The 15456-nt window shown below is 46.1% G+C and overlaps 1 protein-coding gene across 1 annotated transcript; it reads left to right on the top strand.

The window, feature by feature from the left end:
• The first annotated feature begins 5079 nt into the window (after window positions 1–5079).
• LOC133372823 (chymotrypsin-like elastase family member 2A) lies at window positions 5080–12893 on the top strand. Its single transcript, XM_061601904.1, has 7 exons — window positions 5080–5122; window positions 6057–6145; window positions 9365–9462; window positions 9688–9816; window positions 10556–10692; window positions 11951–12096; window positions 12696–12893. Exons 1-7 carry the CDS (start codon window positions 5080–5082, stop codon window positions 12891–12893), a joined length of 840 nt encoding a protein of 279 aa, XP_061457888.1.
• Window positions 12894–15456: the final 2563 nt, after the last annotated feature.

Consider the following 15456-nt stretch of genomic DNA (forward strand, 5'->3'; position numbering starts at 1 on the left):
TCAGAGTAAAAGGACATGTTCCAGCCAGGCAGAGACACCTGAGGGGTGAAGCAGGCCAGTGAGGGGTGTGGCCTGGGGAAAGAGGGTGTGGCTAGGGAGGGGGTGTAGCCTAGGGAGAATCCTGAGGCCATATTTGGCCTCCAGGCTTGACGTTCCCCAGTACTGCCTTCCGGCCCTTCATAGGGAGGGAGGGGGCAGAAAGTTGAGTCACTTTCCATTTGAATCCAAATCTATCAGACGTGCAGATTCTGAAAGAATAAGTGACCAGAAACACAGCTGTCCTTTGAAATTCTCACTTCTCCAAATTTTACAATGCAGTTCTCCTACCAAAGAGTGTTTACAAAAAGGCACACATTAGAGGAAAGTGTGCTTAAGTGTTAAGGCAAAACTGCATGCAAAAATGAGTAAAAATGCATCTTTAGTTAAAATGACAAAAAGGCATTCTATTAGGCAAAATTGTTTTGCAAAAAATATGTATATTAGGCAAAATTGCATGCAGATGTGTATGCTCAGAGGTATTTGCCAATTATTTTTAATGAGGACTTATTTTTTAAAAAATGCAAGCTGATGTGGAAATATGAGCTCAGATACAGCTCAGTATCTGTGGCTTTCAAGACACGCTTCAGCCCCTGGATCTCTCTGCAGTTCAACAGGACTAGGTTCTCGTCTTGAAAGAGGACTGTTTGGACTGCTTCCACACAACCTGCTTATTGGGCATTCATTCTGATTTCTTTGCAAGGGACATTGGACGATTTCGGCTATTTAATGGGCTTTAATTGTGGAGCATGAATTCTCTGGTATGAGATTGAATCCCACCTGAAAATAGAGACTGGCTGGAGAGCAGCATCAACAGACAATAAATGCAACACCACCAAGGCCCAGCGCCAACGGGTGGCCAGGTTGGGCACTGGCCGAGGGCCCCTGTGGCTAGGAGGGTGGAGCTCCCACTCCGCGATCCCCACCCAGTAGTGCAGTGGCAAATTCAGAAGTCCAGGGTCCTTTCATGATAATCACAGCCACATTCCTCCCCCTTCTTTTCTTTTGCTGCTGCATTGAGAATTAATTGTTAATGTGTTTCTCCCACAACAATAAATGTCCCTAGCAGCCAATCAGCATGAAAGGGGAGAGCATTAGCTACTGAGAAGAGTCTTCTCAGTGGCTGATTTACCTCCTTTTACTCTGATTGGCTCCAATCAACAGAATGGACAAGGAAGCATGTTCTACGACTCTTCTCAGCTGCTAACAGACTCCTCTTTCATATTTATTTTATTTATTATTATTTATTTATTAGATTTATATCCCACCCTTCCTTCTAGTAGGAGCCCAGGGCGGCAAACAAAAACACTAAAAACATTAAAACATCATAAAAACACTTTAAAACACATTAAAACAAAACATCTTCAAAATTTTTACTTAAAAAAAGCTATGAAAACATCTAAAAAAGAAAGTTTAAGAACATATTGCTTTTACAATTACAATTCATGGGAATTGTAGTTTACCTATTCTCTACTTAGGAAGGATCCATACAGCCCTTCACAGAATTACAAAAGTAGAGAGAGGAGGCGGATGGCAGAGAGAGGCACAGAGCAAAAAGCGGGGGGCAAAGAAAAGGGATGTTCCCCTTCCATTTTCTGGCTTTTATTTATTTTATTTTTACTTAACAAAATGTATATACTGCTTGAGTGTAAGAAAGCCTTTAAGCAGTTTATGGAAAGCACTATCATTAAAGACAAGTAATTAAAACCATTAAGAAGACATTTTAAACAGCAGTCAACTAAAAAGAGATCAAAAAGCATCAACATCTATGTGTCTCCATACGCTTGCCTAAACAAAAAAGTTTTAAGCCGGTGCTGAAAAGGACACAATGAAGGTGCCTGCCTGATATCAACAGGCACAGAGTTCCAAAGTGTGGGTGCTGCCACTGAAAGAACAATCTCTTACAAGTTTGATCTACCCACTACCAGTGTGCAACCCCTGATCAAAATTTCCCCCAAGGGAATATAGCTGTCAGTCTTCTTCTTCTTAGCGATCACTCGTGACCGAGTAAGATTGTCTTCCAAAATATAGTCTTCAACAATGGATCCGTCTGAATCTGTATTCACCGCCGATGTACCAGACCATGACTAGGGGCTTCTGGATTTCACAGTCCTGCCCCTGTCGCCATTTGCCAATCGCCATGGGACTTTTGTTATGGAAGACACCTGTGCGTGAATTTGTTTTATGTGGGGAGATCGGTGCACCACAATCAACACACAATCTTGACAGAAAAGGGCTTTGATCCAATGGCATGGATACCACGACGATTGGAAGTCCTTTATCTGCTGCAGCCTTCATCCGCCTTCACAGCTGTTGTAACGTACACATTATTATCCTCCGCCTGTTCTGCCATTGAGGACTTTCTTGGATCGTTCTTTGTCTGGTTCCTCTCCCTTGACCTTACCGCCATGGGTGACCCTGCTGGGAGTGCATGACTCCCGATGGCATTGCTCACAGGGTTCATTGGAACACGCAAGCCACTCACCACTGCAAGGTCTGTAAAAATGTGTTTATTTGGAGAAATTCACACTCAGAGATGGAAAGATGTGTCTGTTTCGACAAAGGTACACGTTTTTGCAAGCCATTTCTCATCATTTCATGCCTTTTTGGATGTTATTTTCACTCATGTGTTCATTTTTATGCACACTGGCCCCTAATATATGTATTTTTGTAAATGTTGTTTAGTTGGCGAACCACATCCCAAAATTCTAATAAATGCGAATTTCGAAGGATGGCTGTGGTTCGGGTCTCATATTGTTTCACAACGCAAATGCTATATTAGGCTGCGTTAACAGAAGTATACTTTCCAAATCGTGTGAAGTATTAGTTCCCCTCTATTCAGCACTGGTTAGGCCTCATCTTGAGTACTGCATCCAGTTCTGGTCTCCGCACTTCAAGAAGGATGCAGACAAACTGGAACAGGTTCAGAGGAGGGCAACAAGGATGTTTGGGGGACTGGAACCCAAGCCCTATGAGGAGAGACTGAAAGAACTGGACATGTTTAGCCTGGAGAACAGAAGACTGAGGGGAGATATGATGGCAGTCTTCAAGTACATGAAAGGTTATCACATAGAGGAGGGCCGAGATCGTCCCAGAGTGCAGGACACGGAATAATGGGCTCAAGTTGCAGGAAGCCAGATTTCGACTGGACATCAGGAAAAACCTCCTAACTGTTAGAGCCCTACAACAATGGAACCAATTACCTAGAGAGGTAGTGGGCTCTCCGATACTGGAGGTATTCAAGAGGCAGCTGACAGCCATCTGTTGGGAATGCTTTGATTTGTATTCCTGCATTGAGCAGGGGGTTGGACTTGATGGCCTTATAGGCCCCTTCCAACTCTACTATTCTATGATTCTGTTCAGAAATTGCAAATTTGATAAGTTCTGCTTGAAATGCAAACTGAATCGAAATTCACACCCATCCCTACTAGCCATTAATAGCCTTTCTGCTCCATGAATTTGTCCAGTCCTCCAAGTTGGTGGCCATCACTGCCTCTTGGGAGAGCAAATTCCATAGCCTAACATGCGCTGTGTGAAAAAATCCTTTCTTTTTTCTGTCCTGAATCATCCAGCATTCAACTTCATTGGATGGTCCCGAATTCTGGTGTTATGAGACAGGAAGAAAGACTCCCTTTCCAGTTGATCCACATCCCGAAAGCCCTCCCCAAATAGTTGCATTATAAGCAGGAATTCAACCAGCAAAATTTTTGACAATGCTCTAATGCAGGCCTGGGTAGCCTGGGCATTCCAGATGTTGCTGGACTCCCATAAGCCCAGACAGGATGACCATAGGTCAGGAGTTCTAGTCCAGTAACATCTGGAGGGCCACAGAGTGGCTGTCTTTCAGTGCACTTTTCAGAAATTAGGCAGGTTTGCCTTTAAATGCAAACTGACTTGCATTTCTCTCCTTTCCCTCCCCTTGACTTGAGTGCTATATTTGTGCCACAGGGACAGTTTCAAGGCTGCAGCCCACCTTCCAAAACACCCTCGGATCATTCCATATGCAGAGTTCCCACAAGATTGTGAACACTGATACACGGTTTCTGTGGTGCTATCGGGCTCTGCAAGGCCATGGCCCCCACAGACTTATTTTTTTTTAATAGATAGGAAAATTGGCCGGCCATCATGTGTGATGTTTTCCCCAACCCTGCATAACCTCTGTGCTTTTTTTCTTTAAAAAATGCTAATTTAAAAAAAAAACACCAAAGGAAGGCCAACATGGAACAGGTTCGGAGGACGGCAACAAGGATGATCAGGGGACTGGAAACAAAGCCCTGTGAGGAGAGACAGAAAGAATTGGGCATGTTTAGCCTGGAGAAGAGAAGACTGGGGGGAGATATTATGGCAGTCTTCAAGTACATGAAAGGTTGTCACACAGAGGAGGGCCAGAATCTCTTCTCAATCATCCCAGAGTGCAGGACACAGAATAAGAGGCTTGAGTTGCAGGAAGCCAGATTTCGACTGAACATCAGAAAAAACTTCCTAACTGTTAGAGCCATACGACAATGGAAGCAATCACCTAGATAGGTAGTGGGCTCTCCAACACTGGAGGCATTCAAGAGGCAGCTGGACAGCCATCTGTCAGGAGTGCTTTGATTTGGATTCCTGCACTGAGCAGGGGGTTGGACTCGATGGCCTTGTAGGCCCCTTCCAACTCTACTATTCTATGATTCTATACACACCCACGATGCCCAAAATATGCTAGAACCCAGTGGTGCCGACTCCTGCCCTGACTTCGCCAGCTCCCCCTCAGCTGATAGTGTACACCTGCTCCCCTCGCCCCAGCTGCCAAGGGCACCCCCAATCTTCAGAAGGCACCTAGGCCGTGGCTTTGGTGGGAGAAGAAGCAGCTGTGTGAAATTTTGGCACAACCTTTGGAAGGCAGGGAATGGAAACTTTCCTATCGTCACGTCTTCCACTGGCACAGAACAAACACGAAGCTTCCCCACTGCTGACGCTGTCCTCGGCTGGGCTGATAAACTCATGCAGAATATAAGTCTATAGGATGCGGAGCCTGGGTCTTCTGCAGAGATGCTCTCAGCCATGATTGGGGTCCTCATCGCTGCTCTGGCGCTGGCCTCTGGGGGTATGGTTCAGACTCAAATAAAAGGATGTGTCTTTTCATGCAATGCAATTGCCACATTCCTTGCCACAGGACATTGTGATGGTCACTACTCCTTTCGAGTGTATCCAGAGGGATGAAGGAGAGAGCTGCCATGACAATGGTGATGATGGAACTTCCACATCCAGAGTGCCTGGTGCCAGGGGCAACCAACAAGGCTTTTCTTGGTCATTTAGGTTACTCGGGGGCATCTCTCTGTCCTCTCTTGGAGACACGTTGCCGAGCCAGGACGGCACTTTGCTCTCATCCTGGAAAACAAGTGCTGTGTTTGAATAGGAAGCCAAGTCAGTGGATCAGACTAGATTGACCTGGGCAGTATCCGGCAGACTCCTTTGTCGCCTGCTGAGGAATATTGAGGTGGGGTGGCTCCCAAACTACAGTGCAGAAAGGTTGCTACTGGAAATCCATCCAGAAGTAATTATGTTATGGTAATGAAACAAGAGCAAAATTATTAGTAGCAGGGTGGGAATTATTACCGGATGCTTATAGGCCACATGAAACTGCTCTAGGAAGCTCAGGCCAGCCTTCACACAAGACACACCACTGATTCTACCAGGACGAGGGGGAACTAATCTGATGTGCATCAGACATTGGATGCTGTTTTGTTGACACTCTCTCTCTTTTTCTGGAGGGGCTGTTCTACATTTTCGCTAAGCAAAACCTTGTTTCTTTCATCCCCCACATGCCGGCAGCTTAGGAAGTGACCAGAAGCCACCAAAGACCACTAATGGGGCGGGGGAATCCCTGGAAAGAGAGGAGGCATTGTGCAGAAGCAAGGAGGGATGTTTGCAACAATGCACGAGCGCTAAGTGGTGGGCTGAACCTTGTGCTCTCTCAAGGGCTGTCCATTAGCTGCATGCTGAATGGTGAAAGAGCTTCTGCACTGTGTCGTTTTCAGCCTCCAGTTGTGGGGTCCCGACCTACAAGCCCAACGTCAGCAGAGTTGTTGGAGGGGATGATGCCAAGTCAAACAGTTGGCCCTGGCAGGTAAGAGACATCCTTACCATTTTTTGCCCAAATAATAGTCCTTCCCTCTTGTCAGTACTGACAAAACGTCTCTGCTTTGCTTTGTAACATGCATTCTTTCACTGTCGGGGGGTTGATACATGGTCTGCTGTGAGCAAAAATTGCAGAGCTTTAAAAAACAGGACTACCTATCTAAGGGGGTGCCTCCTAAATAGGGAGGATCCACTTAAATTCAGTTCTCCACATTTCCCCAACAATTTGTTAAAAAGCAATCCTCATGAAAATTAATCAGCATTTTTGAATGTCTGCTAATCAACACATATTTTGTGTGTTTTGACTCATGTGCACATTTTTGCCAGCAATTTCCCCTAAAATAATATTTTTTGTATGTGATTTTCACTCACATATTCATTTCTACGCACGCTTTCCCCGACTTACACAAATAGGCATCTCTGTAAACTTGGGATGGTGTTCAATGCTAATCCTACTCAGAGTAGACCCACTGGAGTTAAGACACATGGCTCTAACTATTGCAGTGGGTCTACTCTGAGCAGGACGTAGCTGACTACAACCCATTGTTTGGTGGGAGAACTGCAAAATTTGGATAAGTGTGAATTTCGATAGATAGCTGTGTTTCAGTCCGCAAATTGTTTTGAAAAATGCAGATTGGATAGGTTCACCTTTAAATGGGAATTGAATTGAATTTGTCCCCCATCCCTGCTCCAGACAGGGGTTTATGATGGGATGTGTGCTGCCTATGCATGCCAGCTTTTGTGTGTATGGTGTGAGCATTTTGCACATAGCATCAATGGCATCAAAATACTACCTGCATCCCCCCCAATTAAAACTGGATTTATGCTTTCCAGAGGAAAGCCAATATATAAATAAAACCCAACAACATTGTTGTTTGTGACATGTCAAGGATGTTTTTGCAAATTAAGCCCCTACTTAAAAGCACCTTCTCTTCCGCTGCCCCCCTCTCTGTGTTTCACTTACCTGATAGTAGATTGTTGTTATGGCAACCCAACCAGAGATTCAATATTCTGCATATCTGAATCTCGGTCTCACAAAACACACACACACGAAGGATGGGGGAGAAATTAAATTCAGTTCACATTTAAAGACGAACTGGCTTCATCGGCACTCCCTGAGACAATATGCCAATTGAAACACAGCCACCCTTGGAAATATGCGTTTCTCTGAATTTTGCACTGTGGTGCTCCAGCCAAGGTAGTGTGCAGAAAAATGCATTAAAGATGTGCATTAAAATGCATATATTAGTGAAAATAAAATACAAAACATGTTTGGAAGTTGCTTTGCAAAAATGTGTATATGTGGCGAAACCTGCATGCAAGAATGTGTGTATTAGGAGAAATTCAGACTAAAATGCTGATGAGTTTTCATGAGGACTTAAAAAACAAACACACACACACACACACACACGCAAGTTCTGAATTGCTTGGCATTGTTTCCAAAGGGGAACTAGCGTATTAGGAATGCCCCATTGCTCATTTGATATATTAATGTACAGCTATGCATGCATGCAACATTTACTGCAGCTTAAACAATTCATTCAGTGCCTTTTTTTTTTGCGGGGGGTCTTCCCTCTACTTTTGTCTACTCTCCTTTACCCCAGTGCAAATGTGCACATTGGGGGAAAAACCCACTTTTTAAAAAAGCAGCCTTCATGGGATTGTACATAGGGGAAGTCCCCCAGCTCAGTGGTACAGCATTTGCCTTGCATGCAGAAGGTCCCAGAGAGCCTCTGCCTGCCAATCAGTGTAGACTAGGAGTTCCCAAAGCGTGGTCCATGGACCACCAGTGGTCCATGAGCTTCCTTCAGTAGCCCACAGTGGCAACTGCAGAGGAGCAGAGCTATGTTGTGCGAAGTGTGGATGTCTTTGTCTGTGCAAGAATGGCCAGTGCGGGGGCGCTCCGTCATCCTTTGAACCCGGTGATCTGCCCAAAAAGTGAGCTGGAAGCGACGGGTGGAGGCTCGGCCTTCCTCAGAGAAATGAAACTGCGGCTGGTGGCAAGATGGAGGAAAGTCCCAAGAGGTGGGACAAGAGGCTGACAAGGCCCTTGAAAGGAGGGGAGAGTCAACACATGGGAATGAAGGAAGCCACGGAGAAGAGGGGAAGAAGCTAAGAGAGTGCATGTTGCTAAACTTACCTAGAGAGGTAGTGGGCTCTCTGACACTGGAGGCCTTCAAGAGGCAGCTGGACAGCCATCTGTCAGGAATGCTTTGATTTGGATCCCTGCATTGAGCAGGGGGTTGGACTTGATGGCCTTATAGGCCCCTTCCAACTCTACTATTCTATGATTCTATGATTCTAAACAAGCTGCAGAAAGATAATTAAGTGGTCCACCAAGAACCTCCGCCAATTTTCAAATGGTCCGGGTGTAGGGAAGGAGGGCGTTTGGGAACCACTGATGTAGACAATACTGAGCTGGATGTCTCAGGCCTGAAGGCACATGAGGCCAGCTCCCTGCTGAAGCTAAGCAGGGTCAGGTCTGGTCAGAGCCTGGATGGGAGACCGCCTGGGAACCATATGTAAGCCGCCTTGGGTTTGTATCATGAAAAGGAAGGAGGGGTAGAAATGTAATAAATAAATAAATAGATGAGCCAAGGGTCTGTCCCTGTATAAGGCATCTTCCTATGGAAGGCTGCATCAAGGATCATTTTGGCACAGTGTTTTACCCATGCATGCCAATGCACCTGGCCAGAAGACTGCACAAAAAGGAATCTGTCTGCCATCTTGCATGTCATCCATCGAGAAAGCTTGTTGTGGCAGTGTTTGATCAGGGCTGTTCTGCCATCGAGGCCTTGACCCCCAAACCCTAGTGCTAGGCCAGAGGTCGCCAACCTTTTGGGGCCGGGGGGGACATTTGGAATTTTGAGAAAGTGTAGGGGGTGCCAGTCCCAAAAAGAGTGCTGTGCGGAGTGTGGCATAACCTAAAAGGAGAGCTGTGGGGCTGTGCCGTGACACAAAATGGCTGCCAAATGGGTGTGGCCTAACACAAACCAGCTGTCAGAGGGGGCGTGGCCTCACATAAAATGGCAGCCATGGGAATGTAGGATAATCCAAAATGGCACATCAAAAAGAACAAGAGAGAGAGAGAGGAGAAGGGTTATTCAGGAGCAAACTTATTTTGGCTCCCAGTTGGGTAGAGCGATTGGTGTGTGTGGCATGGTGGGCATTCTCCAGGCTCATCCTGTGACTCGCTTGTCCTTCACAGGCTTCCCTTCAATACTCTTCCAGTGGGAACTGGCGTCACACATGTGGTGCATCCCTCATTGCGACCAACTGGGTCATGACAGCCGCTCACTGTATCAGGTATGTCAACAGTCAGAACAAAACGTCCGCTCCCACTTGAAACTTGTGACTGTTTTGGGGGAAGCAATTCCTTGTAAGGTTGCAAATTATAGTCATAAGGACGGGCCCATAGTTTTAACATTCCGCTATTTTTTCATCATTTGATAACCTCACCCCTTACTTAATGTATTAATTATGCAGAGAAGTTCCTGATCATCTACTCTTTTTCTTCCTTTCCTTTTTCAGTTCTTCTCAGACTTACCGCGTCTACCTTGGAAAGCACAATCTCGTGGCCAGCGAAAAAGGATCGGTTGCCATCGCCCCAGCAAAGATCATTGTCCACCCAAAGTGGGACGCGAGTAAAGTTTCCAATGGGTAACTTTGTAGCTTTTAATGAAACAAGTAGAGAAGCAAATTAGGGTGGCCAACCGGGGGGGGGGGAGTTAATTTGCCATATATTTAAAAAAAAATCAAGCTCAGCATTTTCCAGGGGCCCAAAACAATGTATTTCGTTGAGTAAATCTGATTTTCAGGGTAAAAATCATCATCGCCATTTAACACAAACTTGGATGCTTGTACTGCCAACATTAGCTAAGCAGGACTGAACTCCCCACCCAACAGCTGAAGTGCAGGGCGTTCAAACCAGCTTTCCAGCTGTGCCTCTATCTGCTGTACACCTGACATCACAGACAATGTCAGGTGTGGGACAGGTGGGTGTGGTTTGGGGGAAAACAGCCTTGTAGGCCAAATGAGGTCTGGTGGGTCAAATCTGGCCTGCAGGCCAGAGGTCCCCATGCATGGCCCAGGGGGGGCGTGGGGAACGTTTGGTCCTCCAGATGTCGATGAATTCCCATCAGCCCCAGCAAGCATGGCCAATGGCCAGGGATGATGGGAATTGTAGTCCAGCAACATCCGGAGGGCCACAGATGTTCCCCACCCCTGCCCTGTGGGCTTGTCAGTTATCCTGGGAGCTTTGCGTTTATTGGCCCAAACGGCAGGAAGTGGGGGGAAATCCTGAACAATTTGGGTAGAATCTCCTCTGCACTATTTTTCAGTTAGCATGCGCATCATTTGCTTTTCCTGCCCCTCCTTCCTCTCTCCTTATCAAAACCAGGAATGATATTGCCCTCATCAAACTTGCTGCCCACGTCACCCTGAGCGACAGCATCCAGCCAGCTTGCCTCCCCAAGGCCAACAGCATCTTAGCCGCCAACTTTCCATGTTACGTAACAGGATGGGGAAGGTTGATAAGTAAGCATCTTTGATGGATTTCCCCCCCTTTCTTCATTGCAAGCCATTTGCACTCCGTTGCCCCTTTGAGGATCGTGCTCAGTTGAGGCGATTTCCTTGCATTGAAACCAATCAATTTGGCTGGGGGGGGGGGAATCACCTCCCCATGCATCTTGAATTTACTTGCAAGCAGGTGAGGCTGGTCACTAGACCAAGGTGGGGTAGAGCCCTGCTGTTATGTTTTCTGCACCCCAAAATCCAAATCGAGAACGCAGCAGTCCTGTGTTCCACAGTCATGTCCATAAGATTCCTATTGTGCAGAAACTGATTTTACTCCATGGACCACTTGAATATTGCTGATGGTCTTGGCGGGCCAAGATTTTTCTGCCTGGGGTAGCAACTGTAATGCGCCGTGCCAGATGCTATATGATATTTAATAGTGTTTTATTGCTTCTTTTGTTGCTCATGTTGTATTTTTATTGTATGACAAGTTCTGTTCTGTAGAATTCAAACTGTAACACCATAAAATACAATATGAGAAGCAAAAGCAGTAAAAATACAATTAAGAATCAATGTGAACACCTGAATGAAGTTCAGTTGGGAAACCCTGCGCTAGAGCCCATTCTGTCCATCTCTCTTGGGAAACCCTGCGCTAGAGCCCATTCTGTCCATCTCTCTTGGGAAACCCTGCGCTAGAGCCCATTCTGTCCACCTCTCTTGGGAAACCCTGCGCTAGAGCCCATTCTGTCCATCTCTCTTGGGAAACCCTGCGCTAGAGCCCATTCTGTCCACCTCTCTTGGGAAACCCTGCGCTAGAGCCCATTCTGTCCACCTCTATTAGTATTATCAGAATTGAAAAATCACACAGAATCTAGGTCTTTGATGCTGACGCCCAGCATCTAGACATCCAACTTTTCTCCTAAAGTGGCTGGGTCTTAAATATCTGATGCTTGCATTTGAGAATTGGCCACTGTGTCTTTGCAAGGAAGGAGGATGGGGAGAAAGCCAGAATATGTTGACTCAGCCTCCAGTGATCTCCTGGCTCCACCTCCCCTTAGCTGCCTTGCCCACAGCCCCACCAGTCGTCGTCCCCCCGCTTGCTAAGGCAAGACATGCGGTTCCCTAAGAAGGGGGTAAGCCGGTCACTCAGATAATGTTCCCCAAATACTAATTATAGTCAGCAGTGCCAGAGAAAAAATATATGCATATTGAAGGAGACACAGGAAGAGAAAAGTGCATGGCTGGACTGGGGTGAGGTTTGACCTGTGATCTCTTCTAGCAAATGGTCCGTCCCCGGATATCCTGCAGCAGGGGCGCCTGCTCGTGGTGAATCACGCCACCTGCTCCCAGCCCAGCTGGTGGGGTAGCACGGTGAAAACCAGCATGGTCTGTGCAGGCGGCGACGGGGTGATCTCCAGCTGCAATGTGAGTACATGCACGCCAGTGTTGGGTTAGCGGCAGCGCAGTCCTGTTGCTGCAAAGGCCACACCGTGCCCTCAGAAAGAGTCAGGTCAAAAAGCTGCCTTTGCAATGCATAAGTCAGCCTTTCCCAGATGTTGTTGGACCACAACTCCCATCAGCCCCAGCCAGCAATGGTCAGGAAAGATGGGGATTGTGGTCCAACAACAGCTGGTGGCCCACTAGTTGGGAAAGGCTGGCATAAGTTCTTCTGGTGTTTAGAAAGGAGGGGGAAGAAATTTAGTTCCGTATGCATTTAATGGCAAACGTACCCAATCCACACTTCCTGAAGCACTACGCAAAGCGTCCGTCTAGCTCAATATTGTCTACACTGGCTGGCAGCAGCTCTTCGGGGTTTCAGCCGAAGGGGTTCTGCCCAGAGCTGCCAGGGATTGGCCCCGGGTCCTTTTGCACTGAGTTACAGCCATTCTCCAATCAGTTGCCACCCCCCAGCCCATCCCAGCTCCCCATTCATCTCAATGGAGAAAATCCCTGCTGGCCCAGGAACATCTTCTTCCCAAAACAACAACCACCACCTCAGTGAAATTCTGCTTGGCTGTTTACAGGGGGACTCTGGTGGCCCACTCAACTGCCAGTCCTCCAGCGGGAAATGGGAGGTGCACGGCGTGGTCAGTTTTGGTTCTTCTCTTGGCTGCAATTACTACCGCAAGCCATCTGTTTTCACGCGGGTCTCCGCTTTCAACGACTGGATCTCACAGGTGAGCAACACACCTCCGGGCAGATCTCCAGGCCTTGCTGCTTAAAAGGGGTACCGTGCCAAGAGTGGGCTTGATTATTAGAGAGACAAAAGAGCCAGTGTGGTGTAGTGGTTAAGAGTGCTGGACTATGACTTGTTGGACTACGACCTGGGAGACCAGGGTTCGAATCCCCACACAGCCAGGAAGCTCACTGGGTGACCTTGGGCCAGTCACTGCCTCTCAGCCTCAGAGGAAGGCAATGGTAAACCCCCTCTGAATACTGCTTACCAAGAAAACCCTGTTCATAGGGTTGCCATAAGTTGGAATCGACTTGAAGGCAGTTCATTTCATTTTCAATGTTTGGGACGGCAGGTGGCATGGGAAGATTTGCCTTTCTACTGGGGGCCTCAGGAACATACGCAAATTTCCCTCTGGGGTTTTGGAGCATTCCATTACCTGACCTTGTTTCTGAGGCGGAATTCATGCATTAGAAACACACACACCTTTTTTTTTAAATTCATTTTACTGTCCTGTCCCTAATGCTGTTTAACATCTATATGAAACTGTTGGGAGCAGTCATTAGATTTGGGACGAGATGTCATCAGTATGCTGATGATTTATCTGTTACATCCAAACCAGGAGAGGACATGCATGTCCTGGACTGGTGCCTAGATTTGGTGGTGGGCTGGATGAGGGCCAGCAAACTGGCTCTGAATCGTAGCAAGGCAGAGGTGTTGAGGGGGTGGTCCCAAGTCCAGAAAATTGGTCAGTTGCCTGCTTTGGATGGGGATGCCTTCCCCCTGAAGGAGCAGGTTCATAGTCCAGAAGCGCTCCTGCATCCATCTTTGTTGCTAGAGGCTCAGGTGACTGAAGACATAAAAAAAGGCCAGGGCCGGCCCTACCATGAGGCAGAGTGAGGGAGATGGCTCAGGTGAGGGGCAGGAAGTAGACAAAGCTCTCTGTGCGCTATTATTGGGGGCTATCCTGCACCCCATATGCTAGCCTGCTGCCTTCAGATGCCATGGAAGATGAAATAAAGGTGCTTCCAACCGACCTGTTTATTCAGACATCCCGATTTGTGTGCAGGGAGCTTAGATGCCATTAGCTTTTAAATTCATGTTCATTCTGATTTGTTGATGGGGATGTCGCACTCTGATTTGTTCACGGGTTAGCCCACACTTTTCAGTGCATTGTCTTCGTCACTTTCCTCATGGCAAAAGTCCAATCGTCTGGGGATGCGGGTTTGTGGTGCAAGACCTCCCAGGCAACTCTAATTGCGCAAGCTGAATTTGCCAGTGTGCAATTGAATCCTGCCACCAAAATAGTGATAGTCTGGAGGCACTCTAGGATTCAACTGCCTTTTAAGTAGAGATAAAGTCTGTGTTGCTTTTTAAGATGTTTTTAAGGCTGTTTTTGAGGAAGATGTTTTTGCAGAGATTTTGTTTTTAATACGTTTTGTTTTAATATATTTTAAAGTCTGTTTGTAATATGATGTTTTAGAGTGTTTTTCGTGTTTTGGGTACCGCCCTGGGCTCCTGCTGGTAGGAAGAGCAGGATCTATGTCTTTTAACATGTTTTTAACTCTTTGTGTTTTAAAGATGTTTTTAAAGTTTTTTTTTTTTAATGTTTTTAACGTTGTTTTGTCTTAATGTATTTTAAGGTCTTTTTATGATGTTTTAAAGTGTTTTTAGCATTTCTGTTTGCCGCCCTGGGCTCCTGCAGGGAGTATAAATAAAATACATACAAGTTTAACAAATAAATGATTGTGTTTGAATAGACTTTGGGCTGTGATCGTAATGTTATCTCAATGTGCATGTTTTCCTTTGTTTTGCAAGTGGGTTTGAGCATATTTGTGCAGAAAAATGGCATACAAATTATTATCATTATTATTTTATTTACATCCTGCTCTTCCTCCCAGCAGGAGCCCAGGGCGGCAAACAGACGCTAAAAACACTCTAAAACATCATACAAAAACCTTAAAATACATTAAAACAAAACAATGTTAAAAACATTTTTAAAAAAGCTTTAAAAACATCTTTTTTAAAAAAAAGGAGGTTAAAAACATATGATTAAAGAAAACATATTAAAAGCAATCCTAACACAGACGCAGACTGGGATAAGTCTCAACTTAAAAGGCTTGTTGAAAGAAAAAAACAAATTGAGAAAAGATCATGCCTTGTTCTAGCCCTGTAGGCTTCTCTAACGCTCTTAATGGGCCATTCCTGCTTTTAGGACACGAGAGCAGGGGAGGATTGGGAAAAAGTTGGCTGCAGAGGTTTTGGGGAGCTTCGCTGTCTTTGGCAGCCGAGCTCGACCCACACTGGTAGCTGTTATCCACATATCAAGCTCCTATCGCACTTCTCCCACCTGCATGCACAAATACCTGGGATCAAGATCAGAGCTTGGAAAATTACTTTTTTTGAACTACAACTCCCATCAGCCCCAGCCAGCATGGCCACTGGATTGGGCTGATGGGAGTTGTAGTTCAAAAAAGTAACTTTTCCAAGCAAGATAGACGGGGAGATGAGAAATGCAATATTACTGTATTTAACAAGATTTACATACCGCTTAATAAAAAAAACCCTCTAAGTGGTTCACATGATATAAAATATTTGTAAGAAAATGCAGA

Source organism: Rhineura floridana, chromosome 18 (genome assembly GCF_030035675.1).
Source record: "Rhineura floridana isolate rRhiFlo1 chromosome 18, rRhiFlo1.hap2, whole genome shotgun sequence".
NCBI lineage: Eukaryota > Metazoa > Chordata > Lepidosauria > Squamata > Rhineuridae > Rhineura > Rhineura floridana.